The sequence below is a fragment of the Schistocerca americana genome, chromosome 8 (genome assembly GCF_021461395.2).
Source record: "Schistocerca americana isolate TAMUIC-IGC-003095 chromosome 8, iqSchAmer2.1, whole genome shotgun sequence".
Classification (NCBI taxonomy): Eukaryota; Metazoa; Arthropoda; class Insecta; order Orthoptera; family Acrididae; genus Schistocerca; species Schistocerca americana.
In genome coordinates, this window is record NC_060126.1 from 159,243,573 (window position 1) to 159,265,411 (window position 21,839).

Below are 21,839 nucleotides of genomic sequence, written 5' to 3' on the forward strand. Positions count from 1 at the left end.
GACATAATAAACATAGGCAGCCCAAGATGGAGCCACTAACACTTCCAATTCCGGACTCTGTTAACAGTCCAATAAAGTAAAATTTGCTCAAAATGGAATCTAATTAAAATATTTTCCATATTGTACAAGTTTTGAGCCGGCCACTGTGGCCGAGTGGTTGTAGGCGCTTCAGTCTGGAACCACGCTGCTGCTATGGTCGCAGGTTCGAATGCTGCCTCGGGCATGGATGTGTGTGATATCATTAGGCTAAATATACCTAAAAACAAAGATGATGTGACTTACCAAACGAAAGCGCTGGCACGTCGATAGACACACAAACATACACAAACATACACACAAAATTCAAGCTTTCGCAACAAACTGTTGCCTCATCAGGAAAGAGGGAAGGAGAGGGAAAGACGAAAGGATGTGGGTTTTAAGGGAGAGGGTAAGGAGTCATTCCAATCCCGGGAGCGGAAAGACTTACCTTAGGGGGAAAAAAGGACAGGTATACAATAGCACACACACTCATATCCATCCGCACATACACAGACACAAGCAGACATTTGTAAATGTGGGAGGGGTTTTTTAGTTCTCGGGAGCTCCAGTGTTAGGTGTGTTGTGAAGTTCCTTAGGCAGATAGCATTCAGGACTGGAAAGAAAGCTAATGAGCACTCAGTACATCTGCCAGGGGGGCTCATTCGAGACGTGGAGGCGGCCCTGATTGCGACTATTGAGCATGCAGGGTGCAGTCGTCTGCAAGTTGTCTCTCACATCGGCATCAACGATGCCTGTCGCATGGGTTCTGAGGCCATCCTCAGTTCATAGAGACGGCTGGAGGAGATGGTGAAGACTCTGGTCTTACAAGTGGGGTACAAGCAGAACTCGCAATTTGTAGTATTGTTGCCAGAGTTGACCAGAGTCCTTTGGCTTGGAGCTGAGTGGAGAGTCTCAACCAAAGGCTTTGTTTACTCTGTGATGGTCTTGGCTGCAGATTTCTTAACCTGTGTTATCAGGTGGGGGTTTGTAGGAGTCCCCTTGATAGGGCAGGGGTGCACTACACAAAGGAAACAGCTACTCAGGTATCAGAGTATTTGTGGAGTGCACATGAGGATATTTTAGGCTAAGCGGTAGTTTGAGGTACTCTGATGAACACTTGCCAAATGATAGGCAGCAAGGGAAGTCAGACCACGTTCAGAGTAAAGACACTTCAACTGTCAAAATTTTAGCAGTAAACTATCGAAGTATTTGGAACAAATTTCCTGAATTTACCACGCTCGAGGAAAGCCCTCGCACTCAAATTATTCTTGGGACCAAGAGCTGGCTGAAACTTGAAGTGGGAAGCTCTGAGATATTTCGTGAGTTGTGGAACTTCTATCGGAAGGACAGATTGGAGACCATAGGAGGGAGAGTGTTCATTACAGTTGACAAAAATATCTCTATTGAGGTTGAAGTGAAGTGTGACAGTGAAATTACCTGGTTATGTTTAACAGCTGTAGGTGAAATCAAGTTAATTGTTAGGTGTTTTTACCAGCTACCCGATTCTTCTGTGACAGTTCTAAGAGTCATTCAAAGAAAGTCTACGGTCAGTAATGTGTCAATATCCAGATCATGCGACACTAGTTGGAAGCGACTTTAACCTACCAAGTATAGACTGGGATGTCTATGGGTTCATTGCATGGGGTACAGACAGACAGTTCTGCAAAATACTTTTGAACATGTTTTCTGAAAACTGTCTTGAGCAGCTAGCTTGGCAGCCCACATGCATTGGAAGTATCTTACACCTTATAGCTACAAATAGGCTGGATCTTATTGACACTATCAGTATAGAAATGGGGCTAGCAATCATAATGTCATTATAGCAACTATGATTACAAAAGTTAATAAATCAGTCTTGAAGGCTAGGAGAGAGTTTCTGCTAGATAGAGCAGATAAGCAGTTGTTAGCATCTCACTGTGAGAGTGAACTGACATCACTTAGTTCCAGTAAGATGGACATAGAGGGATTACGGGCACAGTTCAAGCAGATTGTAAATCGTGGTCTGGAGAGTTATGTGCCTAGTAAGTCTATAAAGTGTAAAAAATACCCACTGTGGTTTAATAACAAAATTCATAAGATGCTGAGGAAGCAGAGGCTGTTGCACTCTCAGTTCAAAAGAGAATGCACAAATGATGACAAGTGAAGATTAATACAGATTTGTGCATTTGTGAAAAGATATATACGTGAAGCATACAACTACCACTGTCATACCCTAGCAAAAGATCTGGCAGAGAACTCAAGACAATTCTGGTCCTATGTAAAATTGCTAAGTGTGGACTGCAAGCGACGCCTCCTCGCCCTTTACAACCGTCTCTGGGTCGAGGGTGAGTTTCCGTCACAATGGCGGGAAAGCATTGTCATTCCCGTTTTGAAACCGGGAAAGAGCCCTTTGGAGGTGGACAGTTACCGCCCCATTAGCCTCACCAACGTTCTTTGCAAGCTTCTAGAACGGATGGTGAGCCGGCGCTTGAATTGGGTACTGGAGTCTCAGGGTCTTCTGGCTCCGTCTCAGGGTGGGTTCTGTAAAGGCCGCTCCGCCACCGACAATCTGGTGAGTCTGGAGTCGGCCATCCGTACTGCCTTTGCCCGCCGTCAGCACCTGGTCGCTGTCTTTTTCGACACGCGGAAGGCGTACGATACGACATGGCGTCATCACATACTTTCTACCCTTCATGGATGGGGTCTTCGGGGCCCTCTGCCGATCTTTATCCGCAATTTTCTGTCGTATCGTACCTTCCGCGTGCAAGTCGCGGCCCCTCATAGTTCCTTCCAAGTCCATGAGAACGGGGTACCACAGGGATCTGTCCTCAGTGTCTGTTTTTAATCGCCATAAACGGGCTCGCTGCAGCGGTGGGAAATTCTGTCTTCGCTTCCCTGTATGCTGACGACTTCTGCCTGTACTACAGCTCTACTGGCATTGCAGCTGTTGAACGTCAGCTACAGGGCGCTATCCGCAAGGCGCAGTCTTGGGCTGTAGTGCATGGTTTTCAGTTTTCGTCTGCCAAGACCCGCATTATGCATTTCTGCCGGCACCAAACAGTCCATCCTGAGCCGCGGCTTTATCTTGCCGACGAACTCCTTGCTGTGGTGGAGACCCACAGGTTTTTGGGTGTAGTTTTCGATGCCCGGCTGACTTGGCTGCCTCATATTCGGCAGCTTAAACAGGCGTGTTGGCGGCATCTAAATGCTCTGAGATGCTTGAGCCACACCCGCTGGGGCGCCGACCGATCTACCCTGTTACGGCTCTACCAGGCGTAAATCCAGTCCCATCTGGATTATGGGAGGCTGGCTTATGGCTCAGCATCCCCATCTGCGTTACAGGTGCTGGACCCAATCCTCCACAGTGGGATACCCCTTGCCACTGGTGCCTTCCGTACCAGCCATGTGGACAACATACTAGTGGAGGCAGGTGTCCCTCCACTGCGGTTACGGCACCAACGTGTGCTGGCCGCTTATGCTGCCCATGTTTTTAGCACGCCTGGGCATCCGCACTACCGTCTCCTGTTCCCGCAATCGGTCGTCCATCTGCCAGAACGTCGGCCCCGGTCAGGTTGTACGATCGCGGTCCGCGTCAAAGAGCTTCTCTCCGGGCTTAAGGTTTTCACTGTTCCACCTCCTTTTCGGACCACTTTGCGTACACCCCCATGGTGTGTTCCTCGCCCTTGCCTTCGGCTCGACGTGGCACGGGACCCGAAGGACTCAGTCCCTCCAGAGGCCTTCCGCCGCTGCTTTCTTTCAAACCTCGCAAAGTATCTTGGCTCTGGCATTGTTTACACTGACGGTTCGATGGCTGCTGGTCGTGTCGGTTATGCGCTAACTCTAGGGGAACATTCCGAACAACGTTCCTTTCCGGCTGGCTGCAGCGTTTACACTGCTGATCTGGTCAGCATCTTTCGATCCCTAGAGTATATCCGCTCCTGCTCAGGTGAGTCCTTTGTTAACTGTAGCAATTCCCTGAGCGGTTTATGAGCTCTCGACCAGTGTTTTCCTCGTTGTCGTCTGGTGATGGCTATCCATGAGTCCCTGCATACTCTTGCACGTTGCGGCCAGTCTGTGGTCTTCGTGTGGACCCCAGGCCATGTTGGGATACCCGGCAATGAGAATGTTGACCGCCTGGCGAAAGAGGCGACCAGTACACCATCTCTGGACATTGGCCTCCCGGAGACAGATTTGCGGGTGTTCCTACGCAGCAAAATTCTGGACCTTTGGGACACTGAATGGCGCGCCCTACCTTCACGAAACAAACTTCGGGCCATCAAGGAGGCTACCGGTGTGTGGACCTCCTCCTTGCAGGTCTCTCGCAAGGAGTCTGTTGTCCTCTGCCGGCTGCGCATTGGGCACACATGGATGACACACGGCCACCTATTGTGACATGAGGACCCACCTTTATGTCGCTGCGGCTCCGTTTTGACAGTGGTCCACATTTTATTGACTGTCCAGTTTTAGCTGTGCTCAGGTAGTCGTTCGCACTGCCTGACACGCTCCCTGCCCTTTTAACAGATGACTCTGCTATGGCTGACTTAATTTTACGTTTTATTCGGGCAGGGGGTTTTTATCATTTAATCTGAGTGTTTCTGTTTTATTTTATTGTTTTGTGTTGATTCTGGCCTTTGGCCTACGATTTTAAACTGATTTTTTAATGTATTTCTAAGTGGTTGGCTTTTCCTTTTTTCTTTCTATGGTCGGCCAACCACCGTCACACTCTGTGTGATTTTAGTTCGTTTTGTCTGGTCTTTGTCTAAGTTTCTCTTGTTCTGTGTCGTCTGTGATCTATTCTGTTAATCGTTTTTATTCTCTGTGGGTGTTATTAGTATTTGGAAAAAGGGACCGATGACCATAGCAGTCTGGTCCCTTTAATCCCACAAACCAACCAACCAAAATTGCTAAGTGGTCTAAGGCTTCCATTCAGTCCCTTGTTGACCAGTCTGCTGTGGCAGTTGAAGAGAGCAAAAGGAAAGCCAAATTTTTAAATTTTGCATTCAAGAAATCATTCATGCAGGATAATTGCACAGACAGACTCCTGTATGGAAGACATAGTAATGAGCAAACCTCATATATAAAAACAATCAAAAGATTTGAAGCAAGTAAGTCACAGGTCTGGATGGAATCCCAATTCAGTTTTACAAAGAATACTCCATGGCATTGGCCACCCACCTATCTTGCATTTATAGTGTGTCTCTAACCCAGCACAAAGTCCCAAGTGACTGAAAAACAGCACATGTGACCCCTGTATATAAGGAGGGTAAAAGAATGGACCAACAAAACTACAGACCAATATCCCTAACTTTGGTTTGCTGCTGAAGAACATATTTTCTGTTCGAATATAATAAATTTTCTTGAGACTGAGAAGCTTATATCCACGAATCGGCGTAGTTTTAGAATTCATCACTCATACAAAAGTCGGCTTGCCCTTTTCCCCACATGATTTCTGCGAATTATGGATGAAGGGCAATAGGCAGATTTCATATCTAGATTTCTGGAAAGCATTTGCATGGTGCCCATGGCAGTTTGTTAATGAAGTTACGAGCATATAGAATAAGTTCACAGATTTGTGACTGGCTTGAGGGCTTCTTAAGTAATAGAACCCAGTATGTTGTCCTCAATGCCAGGTGTTCATCAGAGACAAGAGTATTGTAAGGAGTGTCCCAGGGAAGTGTGATAGTATCACTGTTGTTTTCTATATACATAAATGACTTGGTGGACAGAGTTGGCAGCAATCTGCCATTGTTTGGTGATGGTGCTGTGGTATGGTAAGGTAACTGAATACATGACATTTTATGATGTGCAGAATTGTTTGAAATCCATTGCTATGTGAGTGACTAGGGCTTATATTGTGGCGTCTGTTGTGATGCACACCATGCTTACTGTCTGTGGATATTTAAAGTAGGCATCCATGACTATCAGCCACACAGAGCCCAGAAGTACAGCCACAAAGACCAAAGGAATGGAGCACTGATGTTGGCGGAGGGGGTGCCAGGGGTGTGAAAGATTGGAGTGGATATGCCTGAAGCAGGGCTCACACTTAACAGCTATGTACCATGGGTTCCACATCCCTGTTTAAGCTGGAGTAGTAAGTATACCGTCACACTTAGGCTTTTACTCACATCGTTCCACAGTGCCTGCGATGAAGCGGTTGTAAAACCTATGGCTGGGTTGACAATGCAGTTTGTATCTGCTTCAGGTTCTGTTAGGAGGACATCGTTGACTGACAAATAGTGGTAGATAGAGGAGTAGATCTTGGATTTCTTGATTTTTTGGGTTTGTGGTCCATAATATAAAGTGAACTTGCTCCTGAATTGGTACACATAGAACATTTTAATTGCAAATACTGTTGCTAATGCCTCCTTTTATATCTGCTTGAGGTATTCTACTACTTCTTTTGTGTGAGCTTCAACTTCTTTTAATTGTGTGGAGGCATTCTCACAAGTGGCTGTCCACCACTAGCGAACACCTTCCTTCCAGTGATTGCATGACATGGGTCACTTCTGGAGGAACTTCGAATAACAACAACAACAATAATAATAATAATAATAATAATGTCTCATGGGTGAAACAGAGTTGGTAGCTGTTATGTTGTGCTCAGAGGGCTTGATTCCTTCTTTGTTTAGCAAGTGCCGGAGGTATTCTACTTGCTTCAGGAAAAGCTGGCATTTCAGGAAGTGGCATTCTCGTTTTGCATATTTTATTGTAGTAAATAGTGTGCAAAGATTCTGCAGGTTTACCTGAAGGGTAGTGCCCATGACAATTAAGTTCAAGTAGGTGTGAACATGATTAGCTGTTCCAGGCCTCTCTGGAAGACTGCAGGAGTGAAAGAGACCCCTAAAGGCAAGCACTTGTATCTGTGTAAATCATAGGGAGTGTTGATAACTGCAGTGTTTTGCAAATATGCGTCAACTTAGAAAAATATTTTCCATCTACAATGTTTACGATGAGTTTCTATGGGTGCGGTATAGAATAGGTTTCTACTTGTGCCTGGACACTGATTACTGGTTCAAAATTGCTACATAGTCAGAGGGAGCCATTGGACTTCTTGATTACTACCAAGGGCATGGACCGAGGGCTTGTTTTAAGTGCTTCAATCACCCCAAGCTCATGGAAATGGAGTTCGTGCTTAATGGTTGCCCACAAACAGACTTAAAAGAGCTGTGCTCGGCAAAAACAGGCTACTGCATCTGGTCACAAGGAAATATAAATCTGCAAATCTGTGGTTCACACCAGGTCAAGTTCAACCTTCAGGTAAGGATTTGTGGTGCCCTATACCATTAAATATGAAGAACACAGCGAGTATTTGTCATTTTTTTGGTCTTTGTGATACTGAGTGCTATACTGGGTACCTACGGAAAAGGGGGTGGCTGCGTACATGGTCCCTGCATGCCTCTGCATCACGCCTCAGCGTCACAAGTTCTCCATGTCACTGTCATGATCATGACCGGACACAAGGCAGTGGTACCAGCCCTGACAGAGGCCACCACTTCTGAGGGGCTGTGCGTGGGGTAGCTGCACAGTCTAAGGCGCCTTGCCATGGTTCGCCCAGTTCCCCTGACCAGAGGTTCGAGTCCTCCCTGGGCCATGGGTGTGTGTGTGTTGTCCTTAGTGTATGTTACGTTAAGTTAGATTAAGTAGTGTGTAAGCCTAGGGACAAACCTCAGCAGTTTGATCCCATGGGAACTTACCACTACCACTTCCGAGGGACCTATTTGTGTTTGCACAACATGTGACAAGAGAACAGTATCGTGCGTATTCCACCACAAACAGCTATAAAGGCTGGTGCATGGACTACATGAGCCAGTTCTTCCAGCTTCGAGAGCCTCTTGTGGCCTCTGGGTGAGTGCTACTCACCTCATCATCTCACGACACTCTCAAAGCCCATCATAGGAACCAACTCTGTTATTCAAGCTTTCATCATTGTTTCCCTTGTGGACTTTAAACTGTACTAAGGACAGACTTTTCTGTGCCTGTGTTTGATCTAACACATTCCACCAGGACAACATTCTCGGAACTTGGGTATTTTTACTGCAAGTGTATTTTTTTTACAAAGCTCATAGTGGTGTTGCTATGTACTAGAAACAGTCAAGCGACGTTAAGATAGCAGCTCTTTTTAAGGACTCTGTACCAGTACCAAGTGAAAAGCTGTATTTTGTGCTTTTTGTTGTTGCTGTCAAACCAGATGTATTTTTGCTGTCAATTAACTTATTGAAACTTGGTCACTGTTTTCCCTCTGTCTACATGAGATACACTTCACAAAATACTTCCACTTTAACAATTGAAAGTTAGCTTCAGCATCATCTCCGGACAACAATGTTGCACCACCTATTATGTCATATTTCATTAGTTCTGCTGCATTGTTGACTTAATTTGGCAACTCATGACCAACTTGCATTTGCCACTGTTTTTATTCAGAATTCAACAGATCTGGAAAAAAATTTTGCTGTCTCATGTTTCATACCAAAACATCAGAAACAATTTTATGGCATGAGCCAATTGCCGTGTCAACATCATCAGCGACTTCCTTGTTTTTCTCACAGCAGACTCACCAAAAACAATATTTAACATTTCTAAACCTTTACTGCATCATTTTTATTCTTATAGCAATGTTTAATACAATCTATCTACATCACTACTTGGCAATGTGCCTGTTAGAGGTTTCTTCTAAACACCTTCAGACTATTTCTCTGTTGGTTCATTCTGTAACACCATGTGGGAAAAATGAACACTTGAACACTTACATCTTCTGTATGAGCTTTGATATCTCTTATTTTATTATATGATCATTTCTTCTTATGTAGGTTGGTGACAGTAAAATAGTCTGATTCCATTTTTATACAAAATAAAAAACCGCTGATACTAACAAAACATATGTAACATCTTGGACAACTGCTAACATACTAATATCACTGTACACGTACTTTTCAGACATGTTTACATACACAACCATGAGAAAATGCATGAATTGGGCTAATACAATATGCAAAATTATATAATTATCATTATTTGTTGAACACCCTTTACATTTTTTTAGCTCTCTTGGCCAGTACAGCTGCATAATATTTTGGTGTATTATAAAATTATACAGATGCTGCAGGAAGTTTGCGATCATTCCCTATTTCTACTTTTGAGTGAAGCATATTAAGAACAAGAACAGTCTTATTTGTTCTTGACTAAATAAACAGAGGTATTGTGTCTCCATGCTTCATTACTATAGTTTCAAATAGTCATATTTTTTACATTTTTTTTTTTTTTTTTTTTTTTTTTTTTTTTTTTTTTTTTTTTTTTTTTTTTTTTTTTTGTGTGTATCCCGCCTGGAAGGCAGTGTGTGGGTCTGCCCCTGAAAACTGAAGGGTAGGCCGAATGTAGGAAGCTAGGAGGAGCAGGTGAGGTAGTACACGTGGTACTGCAATTAAAAGTGGCTTTACTATATTACCACACAATAACTGGAATACATCAGTTGTACTTAACTTTGGCTGAGATGAGCACGTAGATGCGAAGCTGTACATCAAGTTACAAAGGCAAAATCTGTGGTGGCTCGCCCACTATGAAATAGAAACAATGTTGCTTGGTCGTCTACTCGGGATCAAAAGAGCAGAATCTGGAGCGGCGCTTGTAGAGCTGCACAGCGCCAGCTAGAGTGCGCTGTCATCGTTGTTCGTGTCGTAGTGCCAACCTAAGAACTTGCACCTACTCCGTGGCATCGTAGCTATCGATACCACATCTTTGATACTGGTATCTCTCTTCTTGATTATTTCAGTAGACCTCCTAAGCTTGTACATATTAGTCTCTAATGTGTTGGATAGGTGGAAAAATGTGACAATTATCTATTGTCACATTACTTCTGCTTCTTTGAAATGGTGCCACAGACTTTATAACAATATGTTCAGAAGTGTTTAATTCCCTGGTCGATATTCACCCTTACCCAGTTCCCAGGTATGGAAGTCTGTTCAAAAGATATTTGGTGACGACATTACCCACTAAGCAAAATTTGATGCTAAAGATATCGGACTTACAACCCCTTTATTACAGTTGTGATGTTTTGCCCTAGACTGGACAGAACGGAACACTTTTCAATTAAACAGTTTCAAATGTCTGAGACCAAAGCAAACTTGTCTACTTGGAGTCTTATTGATGTTTGTTCCCCAATATCAAAGTGCCGAAGTTTCATAATGTCTCAAAATATCTCTCTTGCCATTTTACTGCAAAATAACTTTGGTCTCAGTCTTTTAGACCACACGCTATTGTTTCTATACCCTTGCCACAAAAAAAACCCATAGGCATCGAAAAATGCAATGAATGGATATAACTCATTAAGAAAAACACGCTGACTGTTGTTTCCAAGTTTCCTATGGGGTCCTGTTTCTGCACACATTTTATTTGTTTTAGCATTGTGTCAACTACAAACAGCTTTCAAGAGCTAACAGAGCTGTAATTTTGATGTTCCTCTTCACAACTGCATTGGTTCCCGCGTCTGGCATAAAACATTTTTATTTTGTTGTTTTCCAGTTGCTTTCCAGATGTGACACAAAATCACCTGTTGTATCCTGTCTTTTTCCAAATTCCAAATGGCCTATAAAATTAGTGAGGTTAACTGACACCTACCTCTGTTCAGACAAATTTCAGGCTTGCAGCAGGTCATCATTTTATACTTGCCACAATATTTCAACTGGGTCCGTATCAGTTATCTTCAAGTGAGCCATCAAAGACTGACAAAGACTTGCTCCATTCCTCAATATACAGCGTGCTGCGAGTATTCTGCATGTATCAAATCAAGCTGACAAATCAAGTTGACTTCCCAGTGGCAGCACCCTCACTGGTGGCCCACGAAACTCAGCTGTCCTCTGGATTACCATTCGCTGCAGCCATTGGCACACTCTGTCATTTTCAGTTAGAACAAATCTTGGAGATGATGGGGTTTCACGTGCTGTCCAACTGGTAGCTGCTATCGTGATTCATTAGCTTAAGTGCTAGATGTATCTCCGTAGATTCTTTAATAATGGAGTCCCAAAAAAATGTTGCTGTGGTCAGCATTGTAATTTTATTGTACACCATTGAATGTCCAGTGGAAATACAGTGATCAGCAGTTGCGGACTTGCTTGGTTGCAAAAGGCATTGTATCTGTATCTTTCTCATTGTATCTGGTCTGTCCTATGTAAGCCGTACCACACTCTTTTGAAAGCTTCTCCTCAGTGTAGTAACTTAACCTCCATGGAAAGAGCTGCACTACAGTATCTACCAGAGGACCCTGATGTACTGGTACTACAGACTGACAAAGGTAATGCGACTATTTTGTTACCTTGTAGTGTGCATGATGATAAGATGTATGGTCTGCTAAGTGATTATACCTATAGGAGGATTGATTACAATCGTACAGGCAATGTGCAATGTAAAACTTCTGCACTACTGAATTCCTCCTCCTTACCTCAACAGGTTATGACTAGATGGTTGTGTACCACCACGACTGTATGACCTTCCAAAAATTCATAGGAAAGTGTTCTTTTGTGTCCAATAGTGAGCAACATTGCAGGTGCTACATATGATTTAGCAAACATCATGCTTCTTTGCTGAGACTATTGGTAGGCAAATACCCACATCACATCCGTAACTCATCTGGCTTTATCGACTGGGGGCTCTCCACCTAAGCAATTTTACCTAGCATTGATGTGGTATCACTTTTTAAAAATGTAACTCTCACAGATTCTTTGACACTAACTGGCAAAAAGTTTCAGGTGGACATCACTTCGGCATACTCTGTCCTCAACCTATTTTATTTTCAACCGAGAATATTTCAAACTGATAGCCCTCTGTCCGTCGCAATCTCCAATCTTTTTATGGAGGATTTCAAGCAGAGAGCTCTTGAATCAGCTGCTCTTAAACCAAGTGAATTTGGGGGTATGTAGACTACTTTCATAGTGTGTACTCACGGAAAAGATAAATTGATGGAATTTCTTCACCACCTTAACTCCATTCATAACAACGTTAGACTCACTACGTAAATAAATAAGGGTGGTTGTTGCCTTTCTTGGATGTCTTGGTTATTCGAAAGAATGATAGCTCTCTGGCAAATTCAGCTTTCATAAGTCCACTCTTACTGAGTTGTCTTTGCAAATATCAAGTTATCATAACCTGTTACAATCTATGAGTGTGCTTAAAGCACTCATACACAGAGCTCATACTCTCTCAGATGTAGATAGTGTGCCTAAATAGCTCACCCACATAAAGAAAGTATTCAGAAAAACAAATGGGTACTCCACCTGGCAGATTAACAGGGCACTGTCATTTAAAACCAATAATCAGGAAATGGATAAAGAGAAGAACTTACTGCCAAAATCTTTAGTTCTTCTATCTTTTGTAGGCAACATTCCATTTAAAATAGCAAGAATCCTTGGTAAATTTCAGCTGACAGTGATTTTCCATCCACCATCTAGCCTGCAGATCTTTTGGGATCAGTGAAGGTTGATGTTATTGAGAAAAGCTGGAATCTACAAAATACTTGTCAGTGTGTATGGCATATATAGGACAGGCCACATGCACTGTGAATGAACACTGCACTTAACGTCAATATTTACTTGCCTTTTGCAACCAGGGAAGTTTGCTATTGCTGAACACTGCATTTCCATAGGATATTCAGTGGAGTATGATGAAACTATGATTCTGCCCATAGCAACATCTTTCTGGGACTCCATTATTACAGAATCTGTGAAAATACACCTGGTAGAAAAGCCAGTAAACCTTGACAGTGGCTACCAGTTGTACAGTTGGAACCCTGTCATTTCCACGATTTGTTCTAATTGAAGACAACAGAGTGCGCCAATGGCCACAGCGAGTTATAATGAAGAGGGCATCTGAGATCAGTGGTTCCACCAGTGAGGGTGCTGGTAAGTGTGGTACATCTGTCAACTTGATTTGCTGAGTGCTATCACTTTTTACAAATTTCAAAATCACGGAACAGAGCAAGTCTTTGATGGCTCAACTGAAGATGACTGGTAGGTACCCACTTGAAATACCATGGGATGTATTAAACAAGGACTAGCTGGAAGCCTGAAATTTGTCTGAACATTCAACTTGAAGGGAAAATTTTAAAATTCACATTCGACACGTACTTCTTTCCCTCTATTTTGCTTTTGTGACAGTTTTTCATGTAACTTACCCATACAGGTCATAACTTTTGCATCAAAAAATTATAATGAGCTAAGATAAACATAAAAGGGTATCTGAGGCAAGGTTGTTGTGAATTGTGTAGGACGCACGAGTCATACTCTAATTTATTAGTTTTTTCTCTTCCCCTCTAATTTCCACAAGCACAAGAGAAAGAAGAGTACATTTTTTGATAACTGGGCGACTTATTCACCCTAGCTTCCTGTGCTTGTGTAGCAGAATTGCTATGATTAGGTCCCACTTTTCGTGACTGGTCTTAAATTGTTGAAACCTTTTTGAGACTGGTTGATGCATTTCTAGCAAATACATATCACAGAATGAATTTACCACATGATTCAATATGTTTGTGTGATTTTTTTTACTGCACAACCCACTTGTTTTAATTTTTTCTCTGACTTATTAAAATGTTTCTTTACAGATTCAAGAAACCTGCCATACACTTCATGAATTTTTGGAAGCACTATGTACATTGACGGTAAGCGAAAAGCCTTTTCTGTCTACAAGCAATAGTTTATAATTATGCTTTTTGGATCGTTCGAAGAAATTAAATGCTATACACCATCTTGCATACGGAAATAGTTGGAAGGTAAAAAATACTTTCGAATCTCATTTGTCTTTTGTTGTACTTAGTTCAAAGTGTTAAATATTATTTCAATACTTTTCTTCAGTGTATTCTTTCCATGCTTCATCAAAGAAGACTGGAGTAGTGTGCTTTGTTTCATAATCTAGTTGTTTTAATTGCCTTGAGCTTTGGCCATTTTTCAGTTTGCCTGTATTTAGAGTATTTCCACAGTTAGTTAATTTCAGTGTATTTTAATTTGTAAAGTAGTTTGTTGCCAAGGACATATAAGTGATAGCAGATTCTTCAATGAAACAAATCTACTGAAATGTTATATTTCAAATGGTTCAGAGAAAAGGACTATCTCTACAAAGATTCTGTGTAACCTAAAGATGATGTTCTCAATGTCTCATTTATGGGTTCAAATAAAACTTTCTTGCCTTTGAAATAAGGAGCTTCTCACTTTGATTGCAGAATATGTGGTCACCATGACGTCATCCCAAGTTCAATTTGTTTTCAGTTGTGTATCATGACACTTTTATTAATAGCTTGAGTTAAGTATTTAATGGTTATGTGGCCCTATTTTACTTCTACATTTCTGATGAGTATTTGTAATGCCAGCTGAAAATTCAACACTCTTATCCCCATTTTAGTTAACACCCATCTCATTATGTAATTAGGTAATAGTGGCTGCACTTTGACAAAAAAGATGGATGTTGCAGAAGTAAATGACTGTGATTATACCATTTTTACTGTGCTTTTGGAAGAATCGAGCAAGATGGTACATCGGTTAGAGCACTGTACCAACAGTAGATTTCAAACATCTGGCCTGTCGACCTTCTTTAGGCTTTCTGTAGTGTCCTTAAATCATTTTGGTTGAATGTGGGGATGATAATCAGATATCCACGATATCCACTTCTGACCCCTATCCCACACTAAATATGTGGGTACTATGAGTCTAATGAATTAAATAAATATTAAACTACAAGCTTGCTTCCTAAAGTGTGAAGCAAAGTGAACATACACAGCAAGAAACTGAAATTGGGTGTACCTTTTCCTTAATTGCTAGTTTATGATGCAACAACTGCTGACCCCATTTTAGAGTTTTCAGTAGAGAGTAAATATTAAAGTAAATTCTGAAGCCTTTACATTGCACCAGCTTAAGGAGCGTGCATGAAAGTGGTATTATTTGCTGCTACCCTAACTCTGATAGGCCTTCAACTTCAGTGCGACCCCAAATCAATGTCTATTACTGTCTTTTATTCCTTGAATCTACAATCTAATTCTGTCCCTTCAACATATTGTTTCCACCCTTTTAACATACTGTCTGATGCATGTTGTTGCAATCTGAAGACTTGTTTGATGCAACTATCCATGCTACTCTATCCTGTACGATCTTCATCATCCCCCAATAACTGCTGCAACCAACATCCTTCTGAATCTGCTTGTTGTATTCATTTCTTGGTTTCCCTCTAAGATTTTTAACTTCCATTCTTCCCTCCAATTCTAAATTGATGTACCTTGATGCCTCTCAATGCGTACTATCAACTGATCTCTTCTTTTGTCAAGTTGTGCACAAATTTCCTTTCTCCTCAGTTTTACTCAGTACCTCACGACTAGTTATGCAATCTACACTAGAGATGGGTAGTTCGGGAACGAACGGGTGCAAAGGAACGGTTCACCATAATGAACGAAAGGACCGAGGAACGAATTCCAAAGAACGAACGGTTCATAGTTCACTTCAGTCGCGGCGGTCTACTTATAGTTCCCGGGAACGAGGAACGATCGGTTCATAGTTCACTTCAGTCGCGGCGGTCTACTTATAGTTCCTGGGAACGAGGAAAGATCAGTTCATAGTTCACTAGTTCACTTCGGTTGCGGCGGTCTCTTCGGCAGTTCTCGTTCCAGCCTCGGTCGCGTGCTCATCTCAGTCTCGGTCTCGGCCGCACTCGGCGTTCTTCGCATGACCACCTGTCTCCTGCCGACTGCTCCTAGTTAGTTCAGTATCCAGTCGTTCGTTTCATTCACTGCGCTCGCTCATTTTACATGTATTTCAAACTGCTCTTGCACCTGGTTCTGGCTATTCAGCGTCCACGACCGGTAGTCAAAAAGTATTTTATAGTTACGTAAATTACATAAAAATTATGTTGTATGTAATAGGTACGTCTTTTCAGGTAACGAAAGGGCATATCAGCTCACTTCATTATATCGATGAACAGCAGAAGACATACGTATAACAAGGCAAGTTTTTTTTGTTATTCATATATTTTTTGGTTTCATCGACTTGATTTAGCAGCTAACTTTCAATGATTTGCTTAATTTTTAGTGTAAGAAAAGTCATATAAAACGATTTTCGTGTATCTTTCATATACAAAACATTACATTTAGGAAGGCTCTAATTATTTTTAAGTTTGGTTGTTTCCAATTTGCGTTACCTGCTAGTTTGGTTTCTTTGAAAAAAAGAAGTGGGTTGTGGGTCATTTTGGCTCAGTAGGAAAAGCGGTGCCTCTCCATTTGAAAAGACATAGATTGCCATAAAATCGTATTTACTTATTATCTCAAAAACATTTGTTCGGAAGGAGCTTTCAAACCAAAAACTTTATTACTGCGAACTTAATTATTATTATTATTATTATTATTATTATTATTATTACTATTATTGCTGCATTAACTTTAATAACGCAACATAAAAACCTAATTTTTACTAAGCATGTGACGCAAGTATGAGAAAACCACATTTTATTTTATGCTTCCATAAAGTCTCTACTTCGCCTATGAACTCAGAGACATCGTGAAGTATACATAGGGTGTAAACGATTATTGTTTACAACGTAGCATAGCTATGTAGTGGATGTCGAAACAAAGAATTTTATACAAGACAGTTGTGGTCTATTAAGTTGGGAAACAGCCTCCAACAAGTTTACAAGACTACGTGTTGCGTGAGATTTTCATGTTCTCTTCTCCAGCTCTCTACACATCGTCATCGATTGTTTCGCAATTGTTTCTTGTATTAGCTTGTTATTTCTTCACTACCTGTTGTCTGTTTGTTGTATCTGCTCATAACGGCAACACATTGTCCGTAATTGCCGAGCAGTCTGTACTCGCAGCCGGTGTTCCGTGTGCCACCCTATATTATTTCTCTGCGATCAGCCACACAAAGCTACGGTTGGCTAAGCAAGAGGTTCTTCAGTATCACAGAAATTACTTCTAAAAGAGTGTAAGAATTCTCTTGGCACCCTCCACCTTCAATCACCTACACTACTAGTTTTCAGTTTTTCATAAGAACAATCCATATACCAAGCACAAATGAACGGTGAACGAGTAAATATGAACGGTTCACAAAAAAGAACGATCAGCAGTGAACTAGTTCCCAAGGATGAACGAGTTTGCCCATCTCTAATCTACACATCTAATCTTCAGCGCTGTTCTGCAGCAGCATTTGTCAAAAGACTCTGTTCTCTTCTTGTCTAAACTGTTTATCGTCCATGATTCACTTCCATACATGGCTATACCACGGACAAAAACCTTCAGAAGAGACTTCCTGACACTTAAATCTATATTCAGTGATAACAAATTTCTCTCATTCAGGAACACTTTTCTTACCATTGTGTATTCCTCTTATATGTATTACCTGGATGGTTGTGTGGAGTTAAACATGGCAGATATTAATCAAAACGAGAAGGTTAGTAACATCAGCAATCCAACAACTTATTTATACTGTTTTCCACAGACTACAAGTGGACAGAGGGACTACTAGTCTTGTAGTTAAGTCCCTCTAAATCATCTTCATCATCTGTGGATAGCTGCAGTACTTGATGCTATCCTGCTCTTTTTCAGTATTTTGTCTGTAATTTGTCTCCAGTGTAGGCCTTCAGTGCATGCGTATGGTAGATACCACAGCTTGTAAGAGGAAAATCTTCCATGTTTCTTTTTTTTCTCCCTACAGGCTGAACAGATGAGTGACAGCCAAGGTACAGCCAATGTAACTACAAGAACATACATTAACATCATGGAAGAACTGGCATCAGTGAACCCAGCTTACATATCACATTTGTCTGTAGCACAACAGCAGGTTGTTCTCCAGAAAATTGATTCTGCTGGGAGGAAACATTATCTATCGTTGTCAGGAATTGGAGAACCAAGTCCCCGAGTTTCTGCAGATCTACCTCAGCAGGCCCTGGCTGTTGTTCGTGCTAAGGTAACTGGATTAACAAAATAGTACAGAGTTAATTTTGGATCTAAAGTGATTGTGTAGGACTATGTATCTAAAAGTACACTCATTTTGCGCTTTCCATTGAAACATAAGAAGCCTTATAAACAAAAATAGTTCAATTTTAGAATCAACACAGAAAAAGAAAGTGGAAAATGGAGAATCAGTAGATATATTATGCTTATCATATCATTATTTGGAAGTCAATGGAATCGAACATGTACATTTAGGTAGATACAAGCAATAGACACATTGTTATAGATCAGAAAAAAGGAAAAGTAAAAAAAGAGGAAGGCAGCATTATATGCAGTAATTGGTGTTAAGACCAAGGCCAAGCATCTTGGAGAAAATTTTATTCAACAATTTCTTGAATACTGTGCCACAAAAATGGATTTTGAATCACACCAGCTTGTTATACTGATAGTTTACAGGCTGTCAGCAGAAAACATGTTACATTCCCACGAAACATTTGGGATGATAGTGAGCCACTTAGATATGTCTGGAAACTCATTATTTGTGGGTCTTCAAAGTTAATTCTATGCCAAGTAGTAATTATCAAAGACACCAGATGTTGACGTATTTCCCACTGAAGAAAAAAAAAAAAAAAAAAAAAAAAACTTAAAAGGATTGTGAGTCATAGTGCAAAATATTGACAGCTTGTTTTTAGGCTTACTATGTTTGGTGATTAAAACCAAAGTCAACAATAGATGGTTTATGCAACAATGATGATCATATATTAAAAATAAAACACACTTGTTTGGATTGGTTCATGAAAGACACAAATTGTATTCAGAAACAGTGACTCAGTCTAAATGTTTAGACAGAACACTGGGAAGAGATCTTAGAAGACAGTGTGCATGAAAAATTTAGCTCTTTCTTAAATATGTTCCTACAGAATTTTGAGCTCTATTTTTCTCTAGAGAAAATGAGGATTAAAATTAAACAGAAGTAAGGACAAAGGATGGGTAACCTTAGGGATTAAAGTACCTTGTGCCAGGAAGAGAGAAAGTTCTAGCTGAATCAGGAAAGAGGCCATAATAAGGTATCGACACTCCTTTTCCAGCAATATTACAAAGTACTCAAAATATTACCAAAAAGCCAATATACATCTACTGCACACACACACACACAAAGAAAAAGAAAAAAAAAATGAAGCAAAAATAGTCTGGGCCATTATTTTACAACAGTCAGATGAAAACAGCTAGAAAGGTGAAATTGATATCAAAGGCAATAGCTGTGGCAGACGTGATGACCCATTTAAATCATTGGTACTAAATTCAATAATTACTTCTTACAATTGCAGCAAATATTGCACCTGCTAATATACATCAAAATATAGATGCATTATGTTATCCCAGCAGAAGCTTTATAACCGACCTATACAATAGTTTTAATTTCACGGTACATAAAGAGATTACAAAAGTCATTGTGTCACCAAAACACATTGATCCTTTTAATAATTTTATTCCCAGACACAGTGACTGTTACCTGTTCACAGCTGCCCGATTTTGACCACTGGCCATCCACAAATCCAATAGGCAGCATGCTGTAAAATCTTCTGTATCTATAAGTTGTGCTGTTACAATTAGTTATCTTTGGTAATTGACCATTGACTCTATACTTATTTCACAACAGACTTAAATATGTAGTAGGTATGTCTACTTATAAAAATGGAGGTAAGCAAATCACCTCTAATCATGCGCACATTTCATTCTTTCCAGTGTTTTATAAAATTTTTAAGGACATGGCCTACAGTAGGATTCTGATTCATTTTTCTGAACATAAGTTGTTCACTGCCTCTGAGTCTGTCTTTTTAAGGATTCTGTACTGAGAAAGTCACATAGAACCTCACAAATGAAGTCCTGATGGAGCATCTCCTTTTCTTTTCTCTCTCCCCACCCCTTCCACAACATAAATCAGAGGATCCCTATGGCAACAATCGAAAGTGACCCTCTGATACTAGAAATAGACAATGGCACACACTACATCCGATGTTGTATGTCAAATTCATTTGGGTTATATAATTTAAGGGTTGAAGGTAACAAATTACTGTATAGCCTAGATGCTGAGTCATCAGAAGGCCCATAACACACACACACACACACACACACACACACACACACACACACACACAAAATCTCTGTGGCTACAGTGTACTGTATGACTAAATTGTGCCAGCACTCCTGCTCTGCAGTTTGAGTGGAGTGAGGGACTGTGCCAGGTGGCGATGAGAGTAGATGAATGGAGTTTGGGTGAGAGTTGGAGAAAAGTGGCTGACAACTGGGAGGGAGAGACAGCAAGTGTGCTATATAGGAATGCGGAAGGCAGACACAAGAGGGGAACAGGATAGGTTGTGGCATTGGCACAGGTGAGCTCATTCTGTTTGCAGTCATGGGGAGTTAAGTGGAGTGTATGACAATGTGGACTGGGAGGAAAAGACAGAACAGAGGCGGGAGGGACTGTGAAGAAGACACTTTGGAAGCAGGATGAGTGAAGTTAGGTTCTGGGCTAGGAGTCTAGACTGGTATGGGGCAGGGTTCAAGATGAGACTGAGGCCAGGAGTATAAAGGGTGTGAAGAATGTGTTATGAAGAATGTGTTATGAGGACAATTCCCATCTACATAATTCAGAGAAGATGGTGTTGGGGGCAGGATTTAGATTGCACAGGTTGTGAAGCAGTCATGTTTTAAGTAAATTTTCCATCTACACTGTCTGCTTTATAAATCTCTTGTCAGTGTTATTCCCATAATTTATTTCTCAGCATCATAATACAGTCCTTGTTTATGATTTGTGATTTAGTACTTTTCTTCTAAGATGGGTATCTATCTGGTCAGTATATTTTGTTGTTGAAGTTTGACTATTGTGTTCATGTAAGTGGGGTTCTAAATTTAAGTTACAGAAAGTTGTTGTGCCTAAATATGCATTATCAATTGAAATTTTCTAATATTTCATAAGCTGAGGCAATAGCAATTTCAAGTGTTTGGTGTGAGTAGACTTTAAGTAAGAGAGATAGAAAAATATTTCTTATTCTGGATGTTAACAGCTACTGTCTTAACTGTCTGACAAATGCATGAGACTCTTTTGAAAAGAGCAACGTACATTTGTATATCATTACAGCCTTGTTTTTCTTTCATTATATCTAATGTTGAAGCTTTATAAAATTGATCAGCCATATGTGATAAGTGTGGATGTTACTGCAGATTAGTTAAACATGGAGTGTTTTGCTTAAATTGTGGGTTATGATTTCACAGGGGTGATTACGGTGATGAAGAGAATGAGATGCTCAGTGAAGCTCTTCCATAGAATTGTAGATTGTGCCAGAAAGGCCAGAAAATGAGACAGAGTCAGAAAATGCAAAAGCTGAACTACGACAGTTGGAGGAGGGGGTAAAAGAAAAACGGTGCTGGGAGAAGCTGGCAAGCACAGGATGAGCAGGGGAAATGGTTAGAAATTTTAAAATTCAGTTAAGCAATAGATTTCACTTGCTACCAGAATTAGGGAAGGAAGAGCCTCATACAGATGCCGAGGAATGTATGTAGGGCGCAGAAGAACAATAGGAAATTTACAGCTAAATCAGATGAAAAACAAAAAAGCAAAAAAGGAGAATTCTGCTGATAGGTAGCAGTCATTGGAGGGGTAACAGAAAACATAGAACAAATGTGTAATAATTTTAACAACGAAGATCAGATGTGAGAGCTGGAAAAGGCCTGGCTAAAAATGAAAAGTATAGCATTAGGGGTGATCTGAACAAAATAGGGGCAGGTACTGAGCGCACAAATGTGGGTTTTGGGGAGGTTCCCTGGCATCATGAGCCACCCTGAATTAACTCTGTTGTTAAAGAGAGTAATTATGGAGCTAAGGGGTTCCTTCAGATGAATACAAAATCTTGTATTGGTGCTGTTCCAG

The 21,839-nt window shown here is 40.9% G+C and overlaps 1 protein-coding gene across 3 annotated transcripts in view; it reads left to right on the forward strand.

The window, feature by feature from the left end:
- Positions 1-21,839, forward strand: part of LOC124544629 (E3 ubiquitin-protein ligase FANCL) — a 112,151-nt gene that overhangs the window by 12,190 nt on the left and 78,122 nt on the right. For all 3 annotated transcript variants that reach the window (XM_047123237.1, XM_047123235.1, XM_047123236.1), the window contains exons 3-4: positions 13,583-13,639; positions 17,670-17,921. In XM_047123237.1, coding sequence (XP_046979193.1) covers positions 13,583-13,639; positions 17,670-17,921 — 309 coding nt within the window. The remainder of the gene's footprint in view (positions 1-13,582; positions 13,640-17,669; positions 17,922-21,839) is intronic.